At 34.4% G+C, this 15,493-nt stretch overlaps 1 protein-coding gene across 12 annotated transcripts in view; it reads right to left on the reverse strand.

The window, feature by feature from the left end:
- The window catches only part of MPDZ (multiple PDZ domain crumbs cell polarity complex component), a 174,042-nt gene that overhangs the window by 105,635 nt on the left and 52,914 nt on the right, over positions 1 to 15,493 (reverse strand). For all 12 annotated transcript variants that reach the window (XM_055087209.1, XM_024126749.3, XM_024126754.3 and 9 more), the window contains exons 4-6: positions 2,487 to 2,696; positions 1,649 to 1,788; positions 626 to 839 (exon numbers count right to left, since the gene is read on the reverse strand). In XM_055087209.1, coding sequence (XP_054943184.1) covers positions 626 to 839; positions 1,649 to 1,788; positions 2,487 to 2,696 — 564 coding nt within the window. The remainder of the gene's footprint in view (positions 1 to 625; positions 840 to 1,648; positions 1,789 to 2,486; positions 2,697 to 15,493) is intronic.

Here is a 15,493-nt window from a genome sequence, read left to right on the forward strand (position 1 = left end):
TAATTCAAAAAGACACATGCACCCCAATGTTCATTGCAGCACTATTTACAATAGCCAGGACATGGAAGCAACCTAAATACCCATCGACAGATGAATGGATAAAGAAGATGTGGTACGTACATATAATGGAATATTACTCAGCCATTAAAAGGATTGAAATTGGGTCATTGGTAGAGGCAAGGATGGACCTAGGGACTGTCATACAGAGCGAAGTAAGTCAGAAAGAGAAGAACAAATATCGTTTATTAACACACATATATGTGGAATCTAGAAAAATGGTACAGATGAACTGGTTTGCAAGACACGTATGGACACCAAGGGGGAAAGCGTCGGGGGGGGGTGGGATGAATTGGGAGATTGGGATTGACATGTATACACTAATATGTATAAAATAGATAACTAACAAGAACCTGCTGTATAAAAAAAATAAAATATTTAAAAAAATGTTTTAGAAGCCATAAACTTAATCATAATTACATAAAAAATATTCCAGGCCACAGAGAGATACAACAAAAAGGGAAAAACCCAAGAAGTACAAAGAATCTACAGGAACTGCGAACCCATACAAAACCTTAAAGAACTAGAAAAATACATTCTGTTCCTCTTGAAAATCTGATGTACTCACTGGATTAGAGTGAGCTGAAATTGTGCTGGCCGCAGATGGAGAACGGGAAACTATGGGGCTGATTAGCTGAGGCAATGAGCCTCTGGCAATAACCAGCTTGACAGTATCTTTGGCTTTCTGCAGGATGCTGATGGCCTGCTGATGTGTAATTGTCTGATCAAGTGCCTGTCCGTTAATAGCAAGGATCTGATCAGTTTCCTTCAATCTTCCATCTCTAAGAATGAAAAAGGGGGTAAAAGATAACTAACAGCTCTCAAAAAAATGACAGCTTCTCTGGCATGCATTTTCAGGTTATTTTTAATTCTATTTTCTAATGTCCACACTATGAAAGCTTTTTCCTGCAGCTGCACTTCTAAAAATATTTTTTCTGTTTCTTTAATTTAGTAGGTATATGAGATGGTGTTTACTAAACCATTGTGCTCAATCATTATGCTGTACACCTTAAACTAGCATACTGCTGTATGTCAATTATGTCAAAATAAAAATGGAAGGGAAAATATATATGCTTTGGCTCCAGTTGACCTACCCCTAATCAACCCCTCCTAGTTAAAAGCGCCTTCTTTTCAGCTACCCACTCAACCTATACATTGTATTTTAGATGTTCCTATCCTCTACAAATGAAAGCAAAGGTGTATATATTTACTTGTTGCTTTGAGTATATTAATAAAATATAGCTCAAATTATCATAGGCCATTTGTATACTTTTCTATAAAGTAATTTTAAAATCTAATCAAAAAGAGCCCATTTAATAGCAATGAGAGTACTATCCTAGTCAAATGTTTCTTTCCTTACTAAAAAATGATTAAGTTATGACTATATTTAAAAGTAACTCTCCTTTCAAAGGACTTTCTTTTTATCGTAGCAATGTTACGAATTTAATGATTTCTAAAATCTAATTAATAACAGATTGTATTCAGTTTTTTGTCTGTTTTTATTCATTTTTGTTCCTTGAAATTCCCCCAAGGTGAGCAGTACCTTCTGAATGTGGTATCAAAAACAGAAAAGACACAGTGACAGTCTCACCTGTGGGCCACACTGCCCTCCTGGATCTCCTGCACAAATATCCCCAGTTCTCCCCGGTTTTCACTCCTCAGTCCCACAACACTGAACCCAAGGCCTCCACATGGAGGTTTGAGGAGCTCAAAAACTTCTATTTGGCGACCCTGTTCAGGAAAAAAAGCAAGAAATATAATTAAATGCAAATCAGTGTACTTGCAATCATCTTATTAGTGGCATTAATCTGTTCTTTAAAAAAAAGAAATTAAAAATATTTTTTTCTAAGATAAACTTTATCACTCATCACCTAGAATGAGACATTTATTTATCCGGAAGAATATTTCTGAAATATAACATATAATGCTCAGTTTAAAATATGATAATTTAGGGCTTCCCTGGTGGCGCAGTGGTTGCACGTCCGCCTGCCGATGCAGGGGAACCGGGTTCGCGCCCCGGTCTGGGAGGATCCCACATGCCGCGGAGCGGCTGGGCCCGTGAGCCATGGCCGCTGGGCCTGCGCGTCCGGAGCCTGTGCTCCGCAAAGGGAGAGGCCACAACAGAGGGAGGCCCGCATACCACAAAAAAAAAAAAAAAAAAAAATGATAATTTAAAAAAGGAATAGAAAAATCTCAGAACCACCTAAACCCACATAAATTCTACATCTTTGTCATTCCAATTTTTTTCAGATATTATAAATGCCTTCATAAATAAGTACATTTAAAATATACTTGATATATATTTAATGTATATATTTAACTTACATAATGTAAAGACATATAAGTATTCTTCAAATTATCCAGGACTTGATTACATTCTTAAGATATTATACATTCTATCGTTAACTATCAGGAAGAAATGCTCTTACCTGGGCCATATTTTTGATCAGTTGATCAAATTCATCACAAGCAGGTTTCCCATTGATGTGTGCAGTACCCAATCCTGTAAGAACTTCCAGGTTCCCATTATTTGGGGATAATAAAAATGATTCATTTTGCAGAGTAGGAATTGCAGCTGGGCTGAGATGTGGAATGTGGGCACATTCAACATTTGAAATTGTGGGAGTTGCAATGTTTACCTAAGAGTAATATGGAGACTATTAACAACTTTGTCATTCCATAAACTATTTCACAGGAGTCATCCCAAGAGAGGTAATAATGAAGTACCTATGAAATTTCAAAATGTCCATACCCTTTCATTCTGCAACTCTATTTCAAGAAATTTATTTCAAAGAGAAAAATAGAAAAATACACAAAGACGTAAATGCAAGGATGTTCAACACAGCACTATTTTTTAGGTGGAAAAAGTTTTAAAAACTAATTATGTGAAAAGAATCAGTGTTCAACTTCAAGGTACTCATTAAAACACACACAAAAACACATCAATACATATGTTTTTAAGTGAAAAAGCCTAGTTATTGAACAATAACAGTAAGTATAGTACAATTCAATGTACACTCAAAAAATGTTTACATGTGTATTAAACATCCGGAAGAATATATACCAAACCACCAACAGAACACTAGTTGTCCCCAAGAGATGGGATTCCAGAAGGCCATTAACTTACCATATTGCTTGAATTTTTATAACAACCTATGCAGTAAAGAATTTGGTCTTTCCCAAAAAGAAGCCTGGCCTTTGTCCCTACCTCATAGGAAGTAACTTCTAAACCCTTGGAATTTCCCAGATGATAGAAGTGTCTCTGTTATTCATGGTGGGCCCCAAGGCCACATGATATCCTCTCAAATTCTTAAACTAAGTCATCTCACATGGGCAATCAATCATGCCTATGAAATGATGTCCCAATAAAAACTCTGAACACCAAGCTCAGGTGAGCTTCCTGTGTTGGCAATACTCCATGCATACACACATCGAGTTTGGGAAGGGAACACTTCCTGAGGAAAATGGATGCTTCACATCTGGAATCCTCTCAGACTCAGTGCTATGCGTCTCTTTCTTAGGTTAACTTTCGACCTGTATCCTTTCCCTATAACAGACCATAACCATGAGTCTTAACAGCTTTCAGTAGGTTCTACAGGTCCTTCTAACGAATTATTGAACCTGAGGGTGGTTTGGGGAACCTCCTGAATGTTCAGTTGGAATCAGAAGTGAGGGTGGTCTTGTGTGGACTCTTCCTTCCAACTTTGTATTTGGAGCTTAACTCCATGCTGTTGGTGTCACAAGTCTAGGGCAGAGCTGCCAGTCTGGAGGACTATGCCCTCAAACCTCACAGTATGGTTAACTCCAGGCACAATGATATTAATAAACAACAACAAAATATTCTATAATTACTTGTATGTGCCTGTTATACAGAGCTAAATAATCTAATAATAATAATAATAATATATTTATTATTAAATATTAATATATTTATAGAATATCTTATATAAAATCATATTGATATTAATATAGTAATATTAAATAATAAATGTAAATAATAAATATTACATTAAAGCTAAGCAATTATTAAAACAGTACAGAGTCAATCCTAATTTTGTATTTCTATAGGGTATCTGGAATGTAACTTTTAATTTACAATTAATCGTAAGAAAAGTTATATCAATGACACTTTTGGATCACTCTCTAAGCTCATCTCCCAGCACTCTGTCCTTCACTCACATAGCTCCAGCTATACTAACCACTTTACCGTTCCTCCAACTGCCAAGCCGCTCTCTCTAGCAGCCAAGTACGTCCTTCCCCCAAGTACCTACGCGCTTACATTTTTAGTTCATCCAAGTGCACTCAACATCACCTCAGAGAAGCCCTCCCTGACAACCCTAACTAAGACTGAGTCCCACCATTACGCTCCATGAGCTGACACTGCCCTGTTTTTCTTCATGGTGCTTATTATTGCCTGGCATGCACCCTGCTGTCATGGAGCTTCCATCCCAATCTGCAGAGACAGACTAGAATGTAGAATTCTCCGGTGGAGGAATTTGACTATTTTATTCTCTATTATATCCTCATCCTCTAGGAGAGTGTCTTGCACAGAGTTGGCATTCAATATACATCTGCAGAATAAATGTTTATCCATTTTTAAGGACCCACTCTGATCTAATCTGCCCAATGACCCTCCAAGAATGACTATTACCATTTTACAGATGACAAAATTACACAAAGTCACACACCTAGTAAGTAGATTATGACCTAGATTTTTTTCATCATGGTGCTACTATCATCTTCGTATTATACACATAGCAAACTATCATTTCTGGAAATGAGACATTAGTAAATGTCTTCCATTGACAGAAGCAATCAAAATATTTCAAAATTTATGTCACCAATCCATGCCTAAGTTTGTTACCTGTCCTAAAAAATAAAACAGGAAACTCAGTAACTTACCAAAGTTACCAGTAATTCACCATTTTATTGGCTATCTACAACCACAGATGTAAAAGAGATTAATGTATTTGAGGAAGAGGCTTTTGGGAATCCTTTCAAATGCTTATTTTTAAATCTACAGCAGGCATGATCAATTATTATTTTTTCAAAAGTAAGCTTCTTATGCCAAACCTGATTTTTTTTTAAACCTGAGCATGGCAACTTCAATAAAATCTGCCAGCAGAAGATACACTGTTCAGGTTGAAGCAGATGGCATCATGAAATCTGTGACAGGCTGAGGATCCCACACACCAGGATCTAATGCCTATGGTTATGTTTGCATAGGGAAAAAAATATTTGGAGTTTTGCTACAGTGAGCCAGGATGAACAAATCACATTATAAGCACAAAGAGTCTGTCTGTGTGAAGTTAACTGGTGAAACAGAAGCTCTGACACTATGCAAGACAAGGTGTGAAGGCATTGTAAGAGTAAAGTTATATATGCATATAAAGCTATATGATATTGAATATCAATTGTCTTCTACAAATTTGTTAAAGGTTAACAAATGACAATGACTCCTCCTATCTCCTCCCAGCCACTGAGGTCTACATAAATGTAAAAGCAAAGAGATCACATAAGTAAAAACTAAAATTTAATTATACCATCATACAAAGGGTTTGTTTTTAAATTTGAAAATGTATACCCATAGGAAAAAGCACAAAGGCACCTTGTGATTCTGCCATAGCTTTATTAAAATGGCTTTCTGAACTATAATCTCTTTGAAGAACAAGAATGAATCTTCTTTGCCATGATAGGTCTGTTCATAACAGACATAGTATAAATGTTTAATAAAAAGAACTTGACTCCCATCTTGGTTTATAGAATATAAAATAAACAGAAGAAAACACAACGATCTGGTGATTTTTATATACAGGTAAACAATCTGTATAATTTATGGAAGTTGCTAGTAAATGAGCAAGAGTCACCAAATAATTTTCTGTTTTCTATTTAGCTTCTGGCTATTTCAGTCTAAAAAGGTCTTTTATGTTCTTAGTAAATAAACATGTATTAATTTATGGATTCTAATTAGTGCTAACACTAAAACATAAATTAAATAAAAACTATCTAAGGTATTCAATTAAAAAGTTATCAAATTCTTTGTGAAAGGGTAATATGAAACACCATCTCAGTACTTATAAGGACAGGAGGAGCTCTATTATAAGACATAGTCAGAACCAACAAAAGGTTCACTTACTCTAAAAGGTCAGATAAAGCAAAAATCATAACAAAGGACAGATATACAACTTAAGCATGTTATTTTAACTTAAAACACACATACAGTTATTCACAAATATCTTGATGTATGGGAGGTCCCACCCTCTTTCTTATATAAACCACATTCATATAATATGGACTTTTTTTTTTTTTTTTCAAATTTAGCCTCTTTACAAGGTGAAGCAAGAATTTGGACACTTGAGAAACAATTTCAGGATAGAAACCTTCCAGACATTTATGATATTTTTCCTCAATGTTCCACAGTTTCCTCTAACACAACCAACTCACCAACAATTGTTTTATCAATTCATCTGTGTAGTCTTTCAAATGAATTTAAATAAGTTTTCACAGAAAAATATCTTTTGCCATAAATTTTATAGTACATAATAAAGCCACACAAATATAAAAATATTATGACTGGCATAACTAGCTCTAAAATGACTTTTTAATAAATATACACTTACAGAAGCAAAGAGACAAGAAAATATCTGACTGAACAAGTGTTTAGTGCTCCGGGCATCAGTCAATATGCACTACAGGAGAAAAGGACAGCATCTTTTTACGTAGCAAGCAACTTATCTGGACGTGTACTAAGAGAGCTGCCTCTTCTATAAGAGCATCCCAAGAAAACAAAAATTCTCTTTGGTTCTATGTACAATTAAGCTCACCCTGTGGAAATAGCTGTATTAGAATAACCTTTCCACTGAGATCATTGGAAAATTTGCATAAAAAGCTGTTTAAAAAACAACTTTAAAAGAGCAAAAGGAAACGATCGCTTCTGCCATATTCTATTCATTAAAACTAAATCAGTAATCCCAGCCCATACTCAAGAAGGTATCACACAAGAGCACAAATACCAGAAAGTAGGGATTATTTGGTGTCCAGCCTCCAGGCTGTCTATGATAGCACATCACGGTAAAGCAGCTGAAAGCCAAGACAAAGGGAAGATCTTAAAAGCCACCAGAGCAAAAACGGACCTTATATTCAAAGAATAAAGGTGACATCTGACTGCTCTAGTGAATCACTGAAAGACAGAAGAGAACTTAAAAATTAAAAAAACTGACAACCTGACATTTTCAGAACCCCCCACATACATACTCAACACACAAAGTATTGTCTCAGATTTGTACAAAAGAAATACCAAAATAAATTCTTACACAAAAAGAAAATGATCCCTGATGGCATTTCCCTAATGCAGAAAAAACTGAAGAGCACAAAAACGGGTTTAAAAATGTGAGTAAATCAACAGAAATTGCTTACAACACATAATCTAAAAGTTCTGAAGTTTTAAATTCATGTCGAATTAAACTACGTGAATAATTACACAAAATATAGGAGTAGGGTAAATGGGGTGGAAAGGTATTAAGTTCCTTGCATGTTCAAGGAAGTAGTGAAAGTACTAATTAAAGTAGAATCATATAAGTTAAGGATATATATATCTGACGAAGGACTCATACCTAGAATATATAAAGAAAATTCAAAACTCAGGAATTTAAAAAATCCGATTAAAAAATGAACAAAAGACACAAAGAGACATTTCACCAAAGAGAATACATGGATGGCAAATAAGAACATAAAGGTGTTCAGCATCTTATCCATTAGAGAAATGCAAATTATAAGCACAGAAAGATATCACTATATACCTAACAGGATAAGTAAACAACAGCACATGCTGGTGAGGATGTGGAACGCTCATACACTGCTGGCAGGAATGCACAACAGTAGAGCCCCTCCGGAAAACAGTTTGGCTGTTTCTGAAAAAAAAACCTCAGTGCATATTTGCCATATGACCCAGCAATTGCACTCCTGGGCACTTATTATAGAGAAATGAAAACATATGTCCACACAAAAACATGTACATAATTGCTCATAGCAGCTTCACTTATAAGAGTAAAAAACTGGAAACAAACAAAATGTCCCCCAGTAGCAGAGATACACAGAAACTTGGAGGGATTATGCTGAGTGGAAAAAAAACAATCTCAAACAGTCACATACATTATGATTATATTTTTATAAGAGTCTTGAATTGATTAAATTATAGAGATGGAAAAGGGTGCCAGGGTTAGGGATGGTGTGGAGTAGGGGGCTGGATATGAATATAAAGGGGTAGCAGAAGGGAGGTCTTTGTGGTGGTGAATAGATCAGTATTTAGATGGTGGTGGTAGTTACACAAATCTATACAAGTGGGAAAAAAATGACACAAATTGAAAAAACTAACACACATTGTACCAGTATCAGCTTTGTGGTATGATATTTTACTATAATTAAGATGTAACCATTGGAGGAAACTTGGTGAAATATACATAGGACTATACATATACTATATTGAAAACTTCCTGTGAATCTATACTTAATTCAAAATAATTTTTTTAAGTTAATTCAAATAGGTTAAGGATACTGACTGTAATCTTTAGGGTGACCAATAAAAGAAGAATAAGATGAAGTATAAATAACATGCTAATAGAAGAAGATAATATTAAAAAGTCAACTAATACAAAAAAGGCAAAAATGAACAAATAAAACAAAAATGTCAAATTTAAATTTATCAATAATTACATTAAATATGAAGGGGTTAAATACTCAAAGTAAAAGACTAAAATTGTCAGATTGGATAACACAATAAAATCCAAATGTATACTGTTTACCAAAGACACAGATTAATAATAAAAAAAAGAGATACAGAAAAGATGAAAGTAGAAAGATGGAAAAAAGATACACAACACTTAAATTAACCAAAAGAAGCATGATACAGCTAAACTAATATCAGACAAGTAGATTTTAAGAGGCATCACTGGAGATAAAAAGGGACAATTCATAGAGATAAAGGGTCAATTCAACAGAAAGGAAAAACAATCTTAGTAATCTAAAAAGATAGGAAAAACAATCTTAGTAATCTAAAAAGATAATCTCAAAACAGGTAGGGAAGGGACTTCCCTGGTGGTCCAGTGGTAAAGAATCCACCTGACAACGCAGGGGATGCGGGTTTGATACCTGCTCAGGGAACTAAGCTCCCACATGCTGCGGGGCAACTAAGCCTGCGCACCACAACTACTGAGCTCTTATGCCTGAAAAAGAGCTCACGTGACGCTAACTACAGAGCCCACACGCTCTGGAACCTGCATGTCACAACTACAGTGCCCACACACCCTGGAGCCTGCGCACCACAACTAGAAAAGAGAAAAATCCACACGCCACAGCTAGAGAGAAGCCTGCGCGACACAACTAGAGGGAGGCCCGCACACCACAACAAAGAGCCCGTGTGCCACAACTAAGACCCAATGCAGCCAAACAAACAAATAAATAAATAATAAATCTTTTAGAAAAGAAAAAACCAAAACAGGTAGAGCAAAAAGGACTCAGAATCCAAATAAGAAATAGGCAAATCCACAATCATAACTAGAGTTTATAACAAATCTCTCTCAGTAACTGACAGAATGAAAAAAAAATCAATAAGGATATAGAAGATCTGAACAACATTCTAAATAAAGTTGACCTAATTGACAAATATAGAACACTGCACTCAACAACTACTGAATGCTGATTTTTTTCCAAATACAAAGGAAGTATTTATCTAAATAGACTATAGGTAGTTCAAAAAGCAAGTGTCAACAAACCCCAAAGAATAGATGACCTCTGATTACAGCAAATTAAGCTCGAAATCAATAACAGAAAGGTAACAAGAAAGCTAAAATACGTTAGTCAATTAAGCAATACATTTCCAAATAAACCATGGGTCAAAGCAATTATATTAAAAATTAAACACTTTGAATTAAATGATGATGAAGATACAACATACCAAAATTGTGGGATGCAGCAAAAGCAATGCTTAGAAAGAAATTTATAGACTTGAATGGATATATTAAAAAAAGATGAAAGATTAAAAATCAATGAGCTGAGCATCTGTATCAAAAAGCTAAAATAAAACAGGATACCAGATCTGAAAAAAGGAAGAAAATAACATAGGTTAGACCAGAATTGAGGAAAATTTTTTAAAAATACAATAAAGAAATTCAAGAAAGCCAAAAGTTGGACTTTTGGAAGAAAAAGGATTAATAAAATAGATAAAACGCCAGTAATGTTTCAGAAATTGGACTTCATTATAAATTTTTTTAAATCTTCTGGTCATCAAAAAGCAAAACACAAAGCAGAAAAAGACAGCTGTAATACATATGTCCAACAAAAAAAACTGTATTCAGAATACATAAAAAACCCTTGTCAATGAGAAAAGGACTGACAAAACAATAGAAAAGTGGGCAAAAAACTTAAACAGAAACTCCAAAGGAGGATATCCAAATAACCAACAAGCATATGAAAAGGTACTCAACATCATCAGTCGTCAGGAAAATGCAAATTAAAACAATAATGTGATACTACAAGTACCGCTAGAGTGGCTAAAATTGGGGGGGAGGGGGAAAGAAAATTAAAGCTGGTGGTACCAAGTATAAGCCATGATGTGGACAACGAGAATTTTCATAAATTATAGTGAGAGCACAGACCTACAACTGCTTTGGGAAACAGTTGGGCAGAATCTACAAATGCTGAATATATACCTTAAGACCCAGAAATTTCACTCTTAAGTAAATACCCAAGAGAAATGCACACTTGTGAACATCAAAAGACACGTTAGAACATTCATGGCAATTTTATTTATAATACAGCCAAAAACTGGGGAAAAACCACAAAATTATAGTCAACAAAAGAAAGGAAAAATATATTCTAGTGTATTCAAGCAACGAAAAATGAAAAGAACAACAGCTACATACAACAACAAAAAAGAATCTCACAGACACAAAGCGAAGACAAAGAAGCCAGGTACAAAAGCATATATACTCAGATTGCATTATATAAAATTCAAATACTTATCTATGGGATGCAAGTCAAAATAGTGTATGATCTGACTTATATGTGGCATCTAAAAAAGCCAAACTCACAGAAACAAAGAGTAGATTGGTGGCTGCCAGGGGCTGGGAGAAATGGGGAGATGCTCGTTAAAGGATACAAACTTCCAGTTATAAGATGAAAAAATTCCAGGTATCTAATGTACAGCATGGTGACGACAGTTAACAATATTGTATTATATACTTGAAAGCTGCTAAGAGAATAGATTTTTAAAAGTCTTCACCTAATACACACATAAAGGGTTAATTATGTGAGGCGAGAGATGTATTAACTAGCCTTACTGTGGTAAATATGGGTAGCAAATATTTCAGATATCACGTTGTACATCTTAAACTTACACAATATTATATGTCAACTATAACTCAAATAGGCTGGAAGAAATAGTGATTCCTTTGGGGTAGTTAGGACTGACTGAGGGGACACAGAGATTATTATGGAGTGCTGGTAACCTTCTATACCTTGATTTATGGGGAAGGTTATGTGTACATTCAATTTGTAAAAAATCCTTGAGCCATATAATCTTCGCTTGATTGTATGTTTCTTTCTCAATATTTTTTAAAGTTTACAAAGTAAGTTATACAATCAGAGCAGAGAACCTGGGGTACTCCAATGAATTATATAAACATACACTTCTCTTAAAGAAAGAGGTAGTAAGAATAGCCTCTATGTATCAAGCTAAACCTTCTCTGACAGAAACTGAATTTAAAGTTCAATTACCAAGCATTCACCTTAAGTGAAGGAAAATAAAGAAATGGATATCTGAAGATGAAGCTTAGTCTATTACTGTGATAGATTACCCTCCACAGGCTTGATATGGATTCAACTGGCTAATTCCCATTGCCAGAATAAATCTTTTAACAAGTGCTCAAGTCAAGATGAATCCTCAGCAATGTGTTTTGACCTCTGTAGCACATCTAGATCTTTCTTCCTTAAAGAATATACATTTTTAAAACTTGTATCATTTAACTGCACACCAAATTAGAAGAAAAAATAATCATTATGCTGTCTTATGCTTTTACACTAAAGTAGTTTGACCCACCCTGGTACAAGGCTGATATAATTGTAAGATTTTTTAAATTATAAATTGTTTTTCATCTTTTTTCAATAATAATACTTATTCTTTAAAATTAATGTAATTCCAAACATACTCAACAAGATCAACATCTTAATATTTTGATCATATACCTGTGGTTTATGCGCTTAAGCTCAATCCAATAGAAAACTTTTCAAATATGTACATTCACTTAACAAAAACTGCTACAAAATATTGAAATATTAACTTAGGTTTTATCTATACCTTCTGTGTTGTTAACTGAAAAGGAAGTTAACATTATTAGCTCTATTTTCATGGCTAACATCAATCTTTCCAGAAGTACTTGTATTACTGTCTACAAAAATGACTGCTTAGGATCAAATTGAATTTCCCAAAACATTTCTCTATAGATTATCCAAACCTAATTTGTGGTCCTGTTATTTTGACTTATTCTGAATTCAGAGTATAGCAATGAGAATAAAACAACCCAAATGCTTATGTACATTTGATGAATACTGTATTTCTATCACTTAAAAGCTAAAATATGTATTATCTTGAATTAAGCAAGAAAAACGACCACTGCTCTTGCAACCCTACTTTTGGTAGATTTTAAACAAATTTATAAACATATACTGCTAGTTCACTTTCCCAATTTTTTGTTTGTTTGTTACTCCCTCAACATAATGAAAGATAAGAAGCAAGGCACTCTCTGGGGAATCTGCCATAACACGTGCATCTCATAGAAATGCAGACTGTTTTTTTGTTTCTTTTTTAAATCTGCACCTTGTCTTTTCTGCTTGTAGAGCAAGAAAAGTGCTCATTTTCTTGTGAATTTACAAAAATGCTGTAAAACACTCTCTGGAACTGATCCCAAATATGAAAGGCAAAGGATAGGATGCTGAGAGTATTCAATGAAATACAGCACCTAAAATGGTAGCAATAACAGGAAAAAAATCTTATACATAATAGAGCTCCATTTCAAGTTTGGAACCAAGAGATGCCTCTTTTTCCATAAATCATTCAGTGAAATACTGAGTAGAGCACAACTCTGATGCATTATTGAACAGGCAAACCCCCTTGCACAGTAACTGATGGTGGCACTCTGATTTAATGATCCTTATTTTTAAAGCTAATTAAAGAAATTGAGTTGCATGTTCAAAGCATATTAGCTTAATGTGATCAGACTATTTTGGACACAAAGTAGCTCACAGGTCCTGAGCTAAACAAGATACAAAATGCAACAGCAAGTTATAAGGGCGGGGCGGGGGGGTTCAGATGAAACAAGCATAATTTTACATTTTCTATGAGACCTATCTTTAGTTCAAATACTTATTCACTACCTGAAATGTCCGAGACATTGGGCTCTAGGTGATGGGATGGTAATTAAAGATGTGTCTGTGGTAGACTGTGAAAGAAAAGGCAACAAATTATTTTCAGTTCCTCTCAGCAAGAACAAGTCTATTTCCCCACCTTTGAATCAAATAACAACGTTCTTGATGAAGTAGTAAAAATTATTAATTTTATTCGATATTGACTCTTGCATGCACATCCTTTTAATACTCTGTTAAAAATGGTAAATAAGTATAAAGTACTTCTGTTATACAAAAAAAATACAACTGTCAGAAGAGAAGCACTATTGTTTGAGTTGCAAACTAAACTGTGCTATTTTTTTTCATGGGCACCATATTACTTGAAAAAAATGACTTAAAACCAAAAATGATTATACAGACTTGGGTATATGGCAGACAATTTCTCAAAAATAAACAAAGTATGCCTGTCACTTCAAGGAAAACAACTGACAGTAATTGTTGCCAGTAGTAAAATTTGAGCTTTCAAGTAAAAATGAGAATTTTGAAAAATTTGCATCTGCCATCCTGAGCTTGACACTTTTCCATAATTTAAAGACTCCATTGATAAGACGAGAAGCAATATTAGCCAAGTGTAACTTTCTGATACTATATAGTGAAATGTGAAATGTAATTTTTCTATTTTTCAAATTTTCCAGATGACTAATATAATATAAAATTATGCATGGATAATAAAAGTAAAAATTCAAAGCACAAGACAGATTTTACTGTAATAGAGTACAAAATGTTCACTGTTTTGGTTTCAGATTCCACGTTGTAACTAACCTTTAAGAAACTACCAAGAGTTTTGGTGTCCTATCGAACAAGGACATCCACAACCATCTGAAAAGGCTATATATACCCCTCTCCTTTTCCAGCTACATACTGATACTTGCATGAGGCCAGATTTTCTCATATACATCAACTAAAACAACAAATGCAAACAGATGAAAGGCAGAAGCAGACATGAGAATCCAGTCTTCTACTGAGCCACGTTAAAGAGATGTGCAAAAATATAAAACAATGCCACTCTTCTCATTAATTTTTAAAGGTAATCGGTTTATTACTGTTTTTAATATAATAAGTAAATATTTACAATAGTTCTCAATTTTAATTTCTAACCTGATAAATACTGGTGGATAAAACCACAAAAACAAAAGCTCTTTGGGGTGCTTAGTAATTTTTAAGAATGTAATGGGGTCATGAGGCCAAACTGAGAGTTGCTGCCTTAGAACATAAAATGTCAATAAGAGGAGGAAGCAATAAGCAGAGAACTGATATTTATTGAGTGCTTGGTAAGCACTGGGCTTATGCCTTAGAGTTTTAAAATCCATGTTATTTAGTTCCCATTTTACAACTAAAGGAGGGAAAAAAAAAGGGGCTCAGTCAAGATAAATATGTATTTTTTCATTTTAAGAAATCAACTCTGGCTTAAGATCATTTACTTATAAATATCAGTGCCGGAATACAAATCTGGATTGTGTCTGTCTCCAAACAAGACAACACTACAATACTGCCAGCATCTGAGATCAGATAATCAAAACGAAGGCCTCTAGATCACCAGGAAATCCTTAAATTATGTTCATTTTACTGTTTAGGAGAGTGAAACAAAACACAACAGAGCTCTATCATTAAGACCTGGGCTCTGGAGTCAGCGTGCCTGCATTCAAATACTAACTCCCCCACTTAACCTCTCTGTGCCTCCGTTTCCCCAGCTGCAAAATGAGGAAAATATTATCCTGTGCTTTACAGTATTGTTATAATGATGAAACAGGTAACTCTATGTGGAATAGCTCCTGGCACACAGTAGGAATTCCATACACGTTAACTGCTATGATGATGATGAATGATGAGTGACACATCTTTTTCAATATGGTTCCTAAGAGAAAAATAAGGTGTCTTCAAAGTAACTTCAGTTATTTGGCTAGTTTATTTATGTTAAAAACTCGTTCTCTAGCAAGGAAAGTTAAGTTATTAATGCACAAAAGTTCTAAATATTCAA

This window comes from Physeter macrocephalus, chromosome 9 (assembly GCF_002837175.3).
Source record: "Physeter macrocephalus isolate SW-GA chromosome 9, ASM283717v5, whole genome shotgun sequence".
Lineage (NCBI taxonomy): Eukaryota > Metazoa > Chordata > Mammalia > Artiodactyla > Physeteridae > Physeter > Physeter macrocephalus.